Source organism: Dreissena polymorpha, chromosome 4 (assembly GCF_020536995.1).
Source record: "Dreissena polymorpha isolate Duluth1 chromosome 4, UMN_Dpol_1.0, whole genome shotgun sequence".
NCBI lineage: Eukaryota > Metazoa > Mollusca > Bivalvia > Myida > Dreissenidae > Dreissena > Dreissena polymorpha.
Genome location: NC_068358.1, coordinates 102,983,444 through 102,999,269, shown reverse-complemented (window position 1 = coordinate 102,999,269; position 15,826 = coordinate 102,983,444). Strand labels below are relative to the sequence as shown.

The window sequence follows — 15,826 nt, the reverse complement described above, 5'->3', positions numbered from 1 at the left end:
ATACACTGATAGAGAAACCTTCATTTTTTTTACAATCTCCACTTTCTTTTACTGAAAAATACACTGATCAGAAAATTTCAAGCGCCCCGGAGACTCTGATTTGGAAATTCAAGAGCCTCGGCGAGGGATCGTTAAATGTCCTGTGGAAAGCCCTGATGGAATCAGCGCTAGAAACTTTTTATGCAATAATCAATACAATCACGCTTCCATGCAGATGACGTTATGTTTACATGTAGCATAATTTTTGCGGGCTTTTTATCGAGACAAAGGATCAACATGAAATACATGAGCACTGTTTATTTGAAGCCAAAATTTGTTAACTTCGAGTCAACATAAAAATACGGACAGAAGCGTTTCGGATGACAAATTGTATAATGCTATTTGAGAATTCAAACAAACATGTACAGTTGTTTATTATGAATTAAACAATAATTTATTTAAATGCTTTTTCAAATAAATGTTTTGACAATATAATCCATGAGATGCACAATTTATACAAGGATTACACAAGGTTTCCATCATCAGTCTTCTGAGTTACTAGCCAAAATTTCATGGTTGAGGTGTACACAAAACCACAAACATATGGCCATTACGTCATGCGTGGTCTGCATGATTTTACCGCAGGTATTGACAGCCTTCGAGTGCTGTCGCTCATTCAAAGCATGCATTCTCATTGGCCATTTTCAATTTTCCAATATAACGACGCTCGGCCTTAAGGTGGTCTTTAGTAGGGTAATAAGATACATTTAATTGACAGACAATCATAAATAGGCTCTGAGACTTTTTAGCGAGGTCGATATTGCTTTGATCTTAAGAAAAACTGATTTAGGCTGCTGAATAAGGAGTGCACAAAATTTCTCACACACATGCTAAAATTGTGCGCGATCTGTGAAAAAAAAAGCGCATTCAGCCTTATTACCCAATGTACAATAATTTTCCCATTATTTCATAATTAACAAAGATGGATATTTATACCATTATAACAACACTCATTGTCTGGAGTTACACAATTTATAAAATTTAAACAACAACATTGCTAGGTTTTCTATTTCTTAATAGCAGATATGAGTTATTTAGAATGCAAAAAATAATACTTAAATATGATAGGACTTGTGAAGACAAATAAGGAAGAAAGCAACTGAAGGAAGTTTTGTTGTTTTCCTCCTTAAAACTACAAACCTGCAGCTCAATCAAATGTGTATAGTTGTCATGTATTTATGATATACTTGGTCACATTTAACACTTTACCATCCATGTCACATACCTAACACAGTATCTTCCTTGTTTAGTTGTCATTGATATATGATATATTTGGTTACATAAAATACTAGAGTAGCTTCCTTGTTTAAACCAATCTCAAACACCTCAGTGGGCAAAATCTTTAATAGAAGCCATTAAAAGCATAAAGCTATCCGTGGCAAAAATGGACGAAACTGAAAAGTTTCTGAATAAGTTGAACATGAAAGTAGAAGGGCTGGAACAAAACGTGAAATCCATCGAAGCTCGAACGAAAGAAATTGAATCATCTTCTCAATTTATGAATAATGACTTGGAAGACACCAGGCAGAAAATCAAATCCACCGACACAGAGATTAAAAACATTAATAAACAAATAAAGAACTCGAAGAAAAGATACAAAACATTAAATTGCAAGCACATGAAAACGAGCAAAAAACGAACGACCTAGAAGCAAGAAGCATGAGAGAAAATCTATTGTTCTATTGTTGCCCCGAAGTGTTAAATGAAAATTGTGAGGGGACTGTGAAATCCATAATTTCAGAAAGGCTTTGAATAGTGGAGAATATAACAGTAGACAGAGTTCACAGACTTGGTAAACCCAGTAACGGAAAATGCAGACCGATAGTGGCCAAATTCCTCTACTACCAACAACGAGCATTGGTACGGACGACGGCTATCACCAAAACAAATGACCTCAAAACCACCGGGCTGGGCATCGGAATTCAGCAAACCAAAGCATTGCTACAGCAGAGGCGGGAAAAGAACGCTCTATTCTACCGTGAAAAGAGCGCCGGTTAACAAGTGAAGTGGGTCGGTGCAAATGATGTTGACTTTCAAGAATACGTTAAAAAATATGATCTAATATTTATTTCTGAAACTTGGCTAAACAAAAAGCAACCGCTAAACACTGACATTAATGGGTATATTAGCTACCATGTTTACAGTAATAAACGTTCTGGTACAAACAAAGGTCGCTCATTATAAAAATGAGTTATCAGATAATATATCCATTGTAGAAACTAATCAATATGGAATAGTGTGGCTAAAATTAAAACAAGATTTGTTTTCTGTAGAGTCGGATATGTATCTGTGTCATACTTACATCCCACCTGTCAATTCGAAAGTTTTAATTGACCGAGATTTCGATTTTTTTGATGAAATTGAGAAAGAGGTCGTGAAATATTTGCAGCTCGGAAAAATATGCATAATTGGTGACCTCAATTCCCGAACAGGTAACTTATCAGATATACTCGAATACGTTAAGTACCTTGACTGTTTTAAAGAATTAGATACAGAAAATACAAATAAACATTTCCCAGTAATACACAACAATCCGGACAAGGTAATTGATTGTAACGGTAAAAGGCTAATTAATCTATGCAGAGCTGCTAATCATATTATTGTTAATGATCGTCTCAACAAAGAGCAGAACAATCAATTTACTTTCGTCTCAAATAGAGGCGTGAGTATAACAGATTATCTTATTATAAATGCAAACTATGTTGATAATATAAACGAATTTCAAATACTCAATTGGCAAAACTTTTCTGATCACGCAGGTGTTTACTTTTCATTAAAATGTAACACCAAAACTAGACATATTACAACCGGTGAATACAAAGAGGAAACTAAGCTTGTTTTTAACTCGAGTTTTGTTGAAAAATTTCAAGACTCACTGAAAGAGAATATCAATTTGTTAAATGAAAACAAGGAAAACATTAATTGTGAAATAAAACATTTAACTAGCTATATTTATGACAATGCAGTAACAATTTTTGGAAAAAAAGTAAATATTAACGACAAAAATTTTCGAAATAAAGCAGATTCCCAGAAATGGTTTGATTATAACTGCAACACAGCTAAAAAAGAATTCAAACGCGCACGAAACATATTCAATAAATTAAAAACAGATGAAAACAAAACACACTTTGTAAATATGAGAACAAAGTACAACAAAATACGAAAGAAAGATAAAGCAAAATACAAAAAATTAGAAGGAAAAAAACTTGGAGACATAGCAAAATCAGATCCAAAACATTTCTGGAAATCCTTAAAAAAATGCTTTAAACAAGCACCAAACAAGGATAACAGTATAACAATAGCAGACTTTTATACGCACTTATAAGGCGAACAACCCCAACAAATAAGTGAAAATGTTGCCACCACCGAATCTACGGATATTGATTTAGATAAAGAATTCACATTGCATGAACTCAAGGCAGCCGTCTTCCATCAAAAAAATAACAAGTCTTGTGGGCCTGATAATATATCTTCAGAACTAATTAAATCATCGTTTAGTGTATTAGGACTACACCTTCTAGCAATATACAACAAACTTTTCAACCATGCCGAATACCCGGAAGACTGGGGCCTCGGATACATCGTCCCTATATATAAGGCGGGAAATCAAATGAAACAAAAACCTATAGGGGTATAACCTTAAATAATGTCCTAGCAAAAATATACTCAACCAACCTTAGCGCGTTGTATGGAGAATTAGGAAGAATACCCTTTAATGAAATACGAAAAATAAACACCATTAAATACTGTTTTAAACTACTATCATCAAATGAGAGTAGCTTGATCAAAATTACATACAATATGCTAAAACACGATACAGACAATGGACATACATACAACAATCAAAACTGGGCATACCATGTTAAATCCATTTTCGACAGCATCGGCATGTCCGAATAATGGATAAACCAACACATAACCGAATCTCAATTTATACAATGCAAACAACGAATATTAGACACTTATACTCAAACATGGCACGCGGCGAAGCTGATATTAACAGCTCTACCCGTCTCTCTACGTACTGTTTATTCAAACATAGTTTATCGTTAGAAAGTTATTTAGACAAAATTAATGAACCAAAATATATAATTGCCCTAAGCAGATTCCGTTTATCATCGCATAACCTAGAAATAGAAAGGGGGCGATACAATAATATTGAACAAGAAAACCGTAAGTGCAAATTATGTAATATGAATACTGTAGAAACTGAGTACTATTTCTTACTAGTTTGCCCCATATATACGCACCTAAGAAGAAAACTTTTAAAGTCACAGTACTGCAGATGGCCAACAATTTCAAAGTTTCAAAGTCTGATGTCCAGTGAAAATAAAACTATGCTTATTAGTCTAGCAAAGTTTATATACGAAGCTTCAAATTTACGATGCCTACTAGATACGTAATTAGTCTTTTAGAACGTAACAACCCTTTAAAATTATTCAGTCTTTTATTTCACGCACAACATACCTTAACTCAAATTCAATTTCTCATTCCTTATAAATTTGAATAGCATTATAAACAATGCTAATTTGCTTCGGCTCAACTTGTTGTTTTATTTTGAAATATTTTTTTTAAATGGCTAAGCTATTAATAATTTATGATATTATATCAACTTTCAGAAATTGTTATTTTTTATAAATAACTATAACCATAATTCTCGTATTGAAATAATTTGTTTTTTTAATAATTTCTATAACTTGTTGCTGGATACTAACTTAATTTTCAGTGAATTAATACTGTACTTCTTAACATCACATTGTTGTCAATGATGAATATATATTTTTCAAACGAATATATTATATATTTTTTGCACTAACACCATGTGTTCAATTTAACACTTAATCCACATCTGCCATGACTTGTATTACTTGCATATATAAAATGTATATGTGTAGGCTAAGAGCTTGTATAAGCTTTATTTGCTGAAATAAATGTTGTTGTTTTGTTGTTATTGTTTAAGGCCAATAGACACCTGCACATAGCATAAAGTGGCTTTTCAAGGTAGTCTATGCTCTAAAATGTATATTTATGTCTTTGAGTAGCAATCCATAATAAAACTCCAAAGGGCCCTGGGTCGCTCACCTGAGAGACTTAGATGGAAAGAAACAAAGATTAAAACTCTGCAGCAAATATTTTAAGTTATTAGTATGACAAGACTGACTTTAAAAATAAGGTGTTCCAAAGTATTCACAATAGGCCTATATAGAAAATGACCCCACCCACCCTGTAATTTAATTGTAATTTAATAATGAGCATCAGCAAAAGAAAATGGAAGTACATTTTTCAACAAATTGTTGTCCAAATTTGAGATCATGAGATACATTTTGTAAGCATCTCAGCATCTTATAGGGGATGATTGTTTACAATCTGTTTAGCAAGAACACTTTTAGATACTGAAAACAACCGTATTTGTTCAAGAGATTGTGTTTTTGTAAAATAGTTTTTGCATAATTAAATAAAATATGTTAATTGTTATCATATATCAAAGTCAGTTATAAAAAAGTAAACGAGTATGAGAATATGTACAGCTACTAGAAATTCAATATTGATCTTCTTTTATAGAGCAAAACATCACTTGATCTTTCTTATAGTTTAAATGTGTGCAAATATAGAAGTAAACACACACAAGACATTTGAAAATGTATCATATCAAAACAACTATCAAACTATTTGTAATTTAAATGCACAAAAAATCTGTAGCATAAAAACATTATTTTTGCAAAAACATGCAAATCAACTTTTCTTTAAACAGCTGTTTGTGCTTCTTAAAAGATGTGATAAGTTGTTGTTTTTTTACTACCAAATCGTTCACATTTTTGACAAAGTGTTTGTAAACAACTGGAACAATTTTAGGACTCACCTTGCATTGATATTTCCAATTTAAACAACAATAAAACCTGCTAAAATCACAAATCTTTCATAATCACACACAAACTACTGACTTACTGAAAATTGAAGGGGTAAAACATTTTAAGTTGTTATGTCTTATCTATCTAAACTTATGAATGGTTTCCATCTGACATCAACACAAAGGTCTTTGATGAAAGTGCCCAGTTAATTGGGGCCAATTTCCAGGAGTGTTACACAATTACCACCTGGCAACAATGCGAGCACAGGTATAAATGAGTTTTATAGAGAGCCTAGGATAAGTGAATGAAAAGTCAAATAAGATTCATATGTAACACTTCTTGTTGTTTTATTGGTTTTACCACTATGTTAAATTTCTGCAAAGATATAGATAACAATCATAAGTAATAGCAATAATTAATTTGAGTAATGCAATAATTATAATTAGATATTTGGGTTGTGGTTAATGTTTCTGAATCAATTACCAGTATCATCATAATCATCATCATCATAATCATCATCATCATCATCATCATCATCATCATCATCATCATCATCATCATCATCATCATTGTGCACCAACATCCGCATTACAACTAGAGTGCTAACATGGTTTTAATATAGTCATATTATGAAAACTGCCGCTACCCTGGCGGCCATGTTTTTCAACAAACCGTAACCATTTTCGAACACAGCCAAGCTATCAATACAACAAATCTTCGGACCAAGTTCCATGAAGATTGGGCTTTAAATGTTACTTCTAGAGTGTTAACAAGGTTTCACTATAGCCATATAAGCAAAGCTGCCACGCCCCCTGGCGGACATATTTTTCAACAGACCAAAACTATTTTCTAACTCAGCCTAGCTATCATAAAAACAAATGTTCAGACCAAGTTTCATGAAGATTGGACAATAAATGTGACTCCTAGAGTGTTAACAAGGTTTAACTAGAGCCATATAAGCAAAACTGCCCTGCCCTCTGGCGGCCATGTTTTTTTTACCGATCCGAACCATTTTCAAACTCAACCGTCGTATTCAGGAAACAAATGTTCTGACCAAATTTCATGAAGATTGGACCAAAAATGTGACTTCTAGAGCGTTCACATGTTTTCACTATACACTTCAACACCGTTATTTCGAACACCGATAATCCGAACTCACCGTTATTTCGAAGTATTTTTCGGGTCCCGATATTGGTTCTTCTTTATTTAATGTAAAATTTCATTGTTAATCCGAACTTCGTTAAACCGAAGAAATCGTTAATTCGAAGTGATTTAGTCGGTCCCAACACTATAATTCGCACCTTATTAACAATCTTTAATCCGAAGTCAAAACTGCAAAATACTGAGCGTAATTTCACACCTTTGTCGTGTCTCGTCAAAAGCCGATAATTACACCTTTGTCGTCTGCGCGAACGCCGGTGTTCAGAGAGACATCGCGTATTAGTTAAAAAAATGTTAATTAATTTCCGAAAATGTATTAATATGTATGTATGTCTGATAATTTGTGCTATTCATTATATTTGATATGTTCTGTAACAAGACAAAAATAAAAATAAGAAAAATAATCGTTTTATTCCTCCGTTTGTTACAAGTGGAAATCTATTGCTATCTGACTAGTTTACGCTTTTCAGTAAGCCAATCTCTTGCACGACGGTTACATTACATTCACCTCTGTGTTGGGCTCAGAACGGACTATTGTTATGAAAGCGTCTCATTCATGTCATGATCATACCAAGCGTTCATCATTGAGGTTACAGTATACTAAACAATATCTTGCACGACGGTTACATTGCATTCACTGCAATAAAGAAAACCATCTCATACCATGATATCTTATATCAGTCTTAATTCATTATTATAAAATTGATATGGTTTCTTGATGTTAAGAAACCAACAAACATACACAAGTCGAAGCAATTCCTAACGTCACTCAATAAACATTATGTTCAATTGTTGACATTTGTAAAGTGCGTGAAATGATTCCATCTGCGTAAATGGGCAATAAAATAGTTCCAAAGAGTTGCATTAAAAACTCGCAAATTTTTGCACGATTTATCGTACATTTAAAAGTCATATTTCTTAATTTAACGCATGCGATCTTAAATATCCAATCAAATATACATTGAATGCGTTTGTTCGGTTTTAGCTATTCTATAGACAAAATGGCGTGCTGAGCCTTTCGCAGAGTTGTATGTGAGAGCAAGGACTGACAACTCTGCGTGGAGATTGTCAGTAAGCGTGTAACCGAACCATGTGAATTTCACAACGTTTCATTTTTTTACAGAATCAAAGAAGTCTTCTGTCAAATGTTTATTTCGAATTATCGTTAATCCGAAGTTTTTTTAACGGTCCCGACGACTTCTAAATAACGGTGTTGAAGTGTATACACATAGAGAAAACTGCCCCGCGGCCATGATTTTTCACCGATCTGGACCATTTTCGAACTCGTCCGAGATATCAATGAAACCAATGTTTTTCCCAAGTTTCATGATGATTGGGCAAAAATTGTGACTTCTAGAGTGTTCACAAGGTTTCTCTATAGCCATATAAGGAATACTGCCCCGCCCCCTGGCGGCCATGTTTTTCAATGGACCAAAACCATTTTTGAACTCAACCAACATATCATTAAGACAAACATATTGAACAAGTAACAAGAAGATTGGGCATCAAATGTGACTTCTACAATGTTCACAAGGTTTTTCTTTTTTTGACCCAGTGACCTAGTGTTTGACCCAGCATGACCCAGTTTCTAACTCGGTCGAGGTATCATTGTGACAAATGTTCTGACCAAGTTTCATGAAGATCGGACAATAAATGTGGCCTTCAGAGTGTTCATAAGGCAAATGTTGACGACGGACGCACGACAGACGACAGACAAAAGGCGATCACAATAGCTCACCATGAGCACGTTGTGCTCAGGTGAGCTAAAAATGCAAGTGTTCTCACTGAAAGTGACAAATGAACCAAAAGTGTCGTTTTGACCCAAACGTTTGATCTTAACCTTCACAGCCCATAATAATATATCTTTTATCTATTTTTTTGACAAACATCTCCATGTTCTCTATTGATACATGTAAATGAGGGCATTTTTCAGAAAAATAAAACATCTGTTTGTTCAAATCTAATTGCATAAACTGAAAGAGGGCATCATTAGTCCAGATGTTTAAAAATATATACTTGCAATAAAATGTATGACTTTGTAGTGCTGGTTAATAATTGCTAATATTTTGTCCAAAAGTCAAGGTTTTTCATTTTCTTTATAATAGAAATCCAGACATGGCATGTCAAGAGTGTATCAGTATCACATGAATATAAAAAACATCATGTTAGATATGGTCCATGCAAACATTCTTATCAATTTTCATTTTCAAGATGAGAATGCTGAATCTAGAGTGGTAATGAGATAAAAGATGAAAACCCACACTGTACACTGTACCACAGCAAATGACAGAAATGGGGTTATCAGGATTGCTCACTTTGTGCACTTCTTGCTCAGGTAAGATTAAAAAACAAAGTCTGGTCTAAGCCAATTTCTTTATATTTTTGTAAACCCCTCAACTGAGAAACGACAGATTGCCCTACCATGAAAAAAGGCCTTTAGCAGTGACCCGAACTCAGACTTCTGGTGAAAAACATGACCAATTATACGCTGGATGAAAATATTGAATTATATCCATAGATTAACAAAATAATGGTTAATTTAAATAATTTTTATCAAATAGCACAGTTCAAGTGTACGCATACAAATGAAATAAGTGAGAAGAAAAAGTAGTGTAGTATTTTTTGTGTTACTAATACATTTTCAGCTCAATCTGGGAATTGTGTAATGAAGTGAAAGTTGTTTGAATAAATTTGGCGAAATCCCACCTCATAAAACTTGTGTGTGAATTGATCAGTAAAAATAGCTTTAATACACACGAGTCACGCTCTGTGAAAAGGGGGTTTTCACATAGCACTGCCCGATTTTTTATCTATGAAGTCATCTTGTGAAGTGAACCCATATGTTTGGTAATGACCCACCAAGGAACAGTTGTGTACGTTTTACAGAAGATTGGCCAAGAAGTTTGGAAAATATGACATGATGAATACCAAATGTTAATGCAAATTGTTAACAACAGACCAACACCTACCCCTCCAATTTTTAACTATAAGCCCACCACCACTCCAATTTTTGCTTTCTACATCCCAAGATTTTTTCGTTTAAAAATGTAGCTAGAATTACTTAACCCATTTATGCCTAGTGGACTCTTCCATCCTTCTAAATTGGATCAATTTATTTCCAAAATTAGGGACGTCTAGTATATTTATTTCTATACTTAGAATATTTCCAACAGAAATTCCTTTAAACAAACAGCGCAGACCCTGATGAGACGCCGCACATCTGGGTCTACGCTGTTTGCCAAGGCCTTTTTTCTAGACGCTAGGCATAAATGGGTTAAACCAAATTCCAATCATTTAATGTAGTGTTCTTTTAAACCAAATCAGTCTGGACCAAGAAAACCTGAAATTAATATGATCCCTTGGGTGTTATGTACCATCTTTATCTGGTAGGGGATTTTTCTCCTCAGTGGCTGTGGGTTTGAGCTGACTCTTGTCAAACTTCTCTAGCTCTTGTGTGGCCTTGTCATGGCTGATAGCTGAAACATAACAAGATCAATATAGAAGCATGCTGCACAAAGTGATAATAGGGCCCCCCTTCTGGGAAAACTGGCCTTAATGTATGTGCATACAGTGTCATCCAATATTAGCCTTTGCAGTCAGCACAGGCAAATCAGGGAGGACACTTTTTTCATAAATTGGATCTTTTCTAAGAAGAGACTTTCTTTAATGAAGTCTCATCCTTGATTAGCCTGTGTTGACTGCACAGGCTAATCTGGGACAACACTTTGCGCACCTTTCATTAAGCCCAGATTTCCCACAACAAGGCTAATATTTCTCATACCTCTATGCTGATATGGACCTACATTTAATACAAAGGTACCTATCAGGGATGAAAATTAGTGGTTGCCCGTGAGCCCAGGGCAGGTAGATTTTGGCCTGGGCAACTCAATTTCAAAAGTTGGTTGTCCAGCTGGGCAACTAACTTTTTTAAAGCTTGAAACAATTCAGTGCAATGAAAATTGAATACAAATTGGCGACTATGGATCAATAATGATTTAAATAATATTCATTATTAAGGCAAAGGAAATGATTCAATTCAGGCTCATAAATATACATAATGCATAGGGTGCTACGTGAGCAATGTTATGTAATTATCCATTATTTTATTTAAAGAATGTAGTATGTACAAATGACACAAAATGTTCATATATCTGGGCTCGTTACTCTTTAGCTGGGCAACCAACATGAAAAAGATGGTTGCCCGTGCTGGCAACCAATAGTAAAAAGTTAGTTCCCATCCCTGCCTATATAACTTTTTTTAATGAGGATAGTAGGCGTCTATATCAGTCAACTTTGGGAAGTAGGACACATTACCTGGTATGCAATTTTCCATAAATTTGAAGTTAACCTTGGAAATTGATTACTCTTATTCAAGGTTCTGATAAATTAACCACAAAGCAAGATAAAAGTCCCCATTAAAGGTAAAAGCCAGCCAGGGAGGAGCTACACTATAATGATACAAGAGAACAATAAGCATATCAAATTCAATTCAACATCATACAGTCACACTAGTCAATATAAATTGCTGCCTTAAGAGTCTTTTGATGATTTTTGCTTTGGCAGACTCTTGGCGTCAATAGTCCACTCTATCTTTTTAATAGCTAGAGTTCTGACACCAATTTCGGTCGCATGACTCATGAATTTAAATACACACATTTGTGACTATTATGAAAGAACGTTGACTAAATAGTATATATTGAGCAAAATATATTGAAATTTACTGTTTATAAACTATATTACAAGTTTGTTTCATCCAATATAAATCCTTGTATAGTAAAGGTTCATGTTATCTCCCTTGGTGAATGTGAGCTCGACATATAATATCGCTATCGAACTGGAGGTTTAATTCAACTATGTTTGTAACCGAGTTCGAACAAAAAAGTATGCAATATGCGCAAAACAGTAAGAAATGAAATTGGAAATAATAATTATAAGAAGAAGCAAAAGAATAATTATAACTATTATAACTCAAAATATTAGAATCGACAGTTACGAAATACCCCAAAAGTAATAGGCATGAAATAGCTATGGTACGAAATAAGAACAACAACAACAATGCCAAAATGGTTGCCTTTGAGAAAACAATCGTTCCATGTCTATGATTTTGAATGAAATGCAGGTAATGTTTGTGATCTAAGATCATATTTGTCAAACAACGTGTAGATTTTAGATATATACATGTAAACACTGTAATTCCCATAATAGCATTGTATTTATTTTTCGTTATGTTTTTTACAGACCGGATTTTCAGCGTTCAGATTTGTTCTGAACGGGAATTATTTCAGCTAACAGCAACACCTACATTCCTTCCATCCAGTCTTTTCTTGTGGTTCCACATGTTTTAACTGGGAAGCATCAAAGGTCTCAATGGCCTGAACTGTCTTCTCTTGAGATATGTCTGAAATAAAAAACATATATTGAAAATAATGAAAACTAGCATAATCGCGCCAAAAATAAATTGTGTGACAGACAAGAGACTGAGGGACAACGCAAATTCTATATCCCACACCAAAAGCAAATTACAAATCAATAGGAGTTTCCGACTCGATCCAAGTAAAAAGACTCCAAAAAAATATAATAATTCAGTACTGGACTCTGCAAAACCTAAACAATTTTGAACAACGCTTTTTTCCACAAAAAATGCTTATGATTTATAAATCTGTTACGCAAAGGTAGTTGCGATGAAGTTGTGCATAAGAGTGACCACCCTGACAGTGTTTTACAATCCCATGATAATAGCACATAGTTCCCTGGGCACTGTGAGGATGCATGCTCATCAAACACATCATGCACTGACCCAATTATGTCATTATAACAATAAACAATTTTGTGGCAACCATTTAGTTACAGCACATTGACTGCATGTTGCCGTGGTTTTCATCAATGCATGCCTTTATCTTACTTTTTAAAATCATGTGCTTGGGTACAATGGTATGCAGTCTGTGTCTGATGTAGTGGGTTGTGACAAAGGCTTTCAGAACAGTTAGTTGTGTTTTTTATTGTTTTGCACTTTATGAATTTCAGTGCGTAATCAAAAGTGATCAATTAATTGTGTTATATAATTGAATATTCTAAATTTTAATAAGTTGAAGACACTCCTATATGTTATATAGTTGAGATGCATAAAAGCTTTGCTCTGGGAAAATGGGGCTTAATGAATGTGTGTTAAGTGTAGTCCCAGAATAGCCTGTGCAGTCTTCACTTGCTTATATGGGAAGAAACTTTCTGTCTATAGTGTATTTTTGTTAAGAGAATTCCTTAAAACAAAAAATTCCATAAAAGCAGCAGTCTCTGATTAGCCTGTGAGTACTGCATTAAGCCCCATTTAGCCTGTGAGAACTGCATTAAGCCCCATTTAGCCTGTGAGTACTGCATTAAGCCCCATTTAGCCTATGAGTACTGCATTAAGCCCCATTTAGCCTGTGAGTACTGCATTAAGCCTCATTTAGCCTGTGAGTACTGCATTAAGCCCCATTTAGCCTGTGAGTACTGCATTAAGCCCCATTTAGCCTGTGAGTACTGCATTAAGCCCCATTTAGCATGTGAGTACTGCATTAAGCCCCATTTAGCCTGTGAGTACTGCATTAAGCCCCATTTAGCCTGTGAGTACTGCATTAAGCCCCATTTTGCCTGTGAGTACTGAATTAAGCCCCATTTAGCCTGTGAGTACTGCATTAAGCACCATTTAGCCTGTGAGTACTGCATTAAGCCCCATTTAGCCTGTGAGTACTGCATTAAGCCCCATTTAGCCTGTGAGTACTGCATTAAGCCCCATTTTCCCAGAGCGTGGCTCAGATCTACATGTCATTGATACAACTCATTGCTTTCAAAGCTGAGGAGACCATTTGTGTTCTCAGTATGTATTAAGTTGATTGATAACATGTTTTCATTATCGTGCAATGTGTGATCCACAGATAAATTCTGCTATTTCATAGAAACTTAGAAGGCTTCCATGAAAAACAGGGGTTTAGCTGGCTAATGCAGTTAATGCAAAATGAAATATTCTAATGGCCACAAGTTTGTTGCAACTTTACCACTTTGTAACAACTGCACATGAGGAAATATTTCCACACACAGTCAACAAGGATGAAGAACAGATGGAATTGCCAATTCAGCATCTATTTTAGTTCCAAACTGTAAAGTTAAACTATTTAACTGCCCACAAAAAGGCTCATTGATATCCAAAGTGGCCACATTTTGTATCAAATGGCAAAAATAGTAAGTAAAAGCCAAATCGAGCTCTGAAAAATCTGTTATCAACATGCAATTAATTTTATTTTCCTTTCTTTCTTTCTTTCTTTCTTTCTTCTTTCTTTCTTTCTTTCTTTCTTTCTTTCTTTCTTTCTTCCTTCCTTTCTTTCTTTCTTTCTTTCTTTCTTTTGTTCTTTCTTTCTTTCTTTCTTTCTTCCTTCATTATGCTATTACAATGAGTGCTCCAAAAGATGGAACAAAATTGTGTTTGAAAACCTTGACAAAAAATGCATTCCATCAAAACCTAAAACAAAAGCCATCAAAACCTAAAACAAAAGTTTGTAAAAAACCTTGCATCACATTGCAAGTCGGTAATTCGGTCAATACAATATTTTGCCAGATTGGTCCAATGTGGTGTGTTGTCAGTCACACACACACATAGCGGTAAATACTGACAGATTCATGATAGTATGGTATACAAACATTGTATGATACCAGCAAAAAACTTAAATAGTCACTATCTTTCAGTCACAAACTTCAAATAACATTAAAAATGTGGTAGCTCGCTAAGCATTCTGTTGTAGGTACCAATTTACATGCAGAAATCTCCCAATCTTTATTTATTGTTATTTCTTCAGGATATTTCTCATACATGTAGCTCTCTATAATAATTCAAACAAGAAACCATTAGAGACGGGTGATGCTCCCCAAAGGATTTTTTGTCACAATATTGCACTATATATTCAGATATATTCAGATAAAAAGAAACGTCTTGAGGGCACAGTAGTTGGGGGGACAAGAATTTTTTCATAGAAAATTTCAAAGGGCCATAACTCTGTGAAAAATCATCCGACCAGAACCCGATGATCATATGCACATCTCTTGGTAGTGAAGCTTCCCATAAAGTTTCATTGAATTCTGGTCATTAGTTGCTGAGAAATAGCCTGGACAAGAATTGCACTATATGTACAGTTAATGGAAAATTTCACAATTTCAAAGGGCCATAACTCTGTGAAAAATCATCCGACCAAAACCGGCTGATAATATGCACATCTCCTCTTAGTAGTGAAGCTTCCCATAAAGTTTCATTATATACCGGTCATTAGTTGCTGAGAAATAGTCCGGACAAAAATTGTGCACGGACGGAAAGACAGACAGACAGAAGCACACACGGACAGACCGAAGCGGCGACTATATGCTCCCCCAAAAATATATTTTGGGGGAGCATAATAAGGAGAACAAAATCATATTTATTATAGTTAAATACTTTGTTAGATGTAATTGAAAATTGAAACAAGAGATGTGTTCGTCAGAAACACAATGCCCCTATTGAGCCGCTTTGAATTTTATTTTTTTTACCTTTGACCTTGAAGGATGACCTTGACCTTGAACTTCCACCACTCAAAATGTGCAGCTTCATGAGAACGCCGCTTTGAATTATTTTTTTTGAACTTTGACCTAGAAGGATGACCTTGACCTTAAACTACCACAACTCAAAATGTGCAACTTCATGAGATACACATGCATGCCAAATATCAAGTTGCTATCTTCAATATTGAGATTATGGCCAATGTTAAAGTTTTCGG

The 15,826-nt window shown here is 34.6% G+C and overlaps 1 protein-coding gene across 2 annotated transcripts in view; it reads right to left on the bottom strand.

Moving 5' to 3' along the window:
• Nucleotides 1-15,826, bottom strand: part of LOC127877151 (thymosin beta-like) — a 48,126-nt gene that overhangs the window by 14,356 nt on the left and 17,944 nt on the right. For both annotated transcript variants that reach the window (XM_052422808.1, XM_052422806.1), the window contains exons 3-4: nt 12,352-12,447; nt 10,424-10,525 (exon numbers count right to left, since the gene is read on the bottom strand). In XM_052422808.1, the coding sequence (XP_052278768.1) occupies nt 10,424-10,525; nt 12,352-12,447 (198 nt within the window). The remainder of the gene's footprint in view (nt 1-10,423; nt 10,526-12,351; nt 12,448-15,826) is intronic.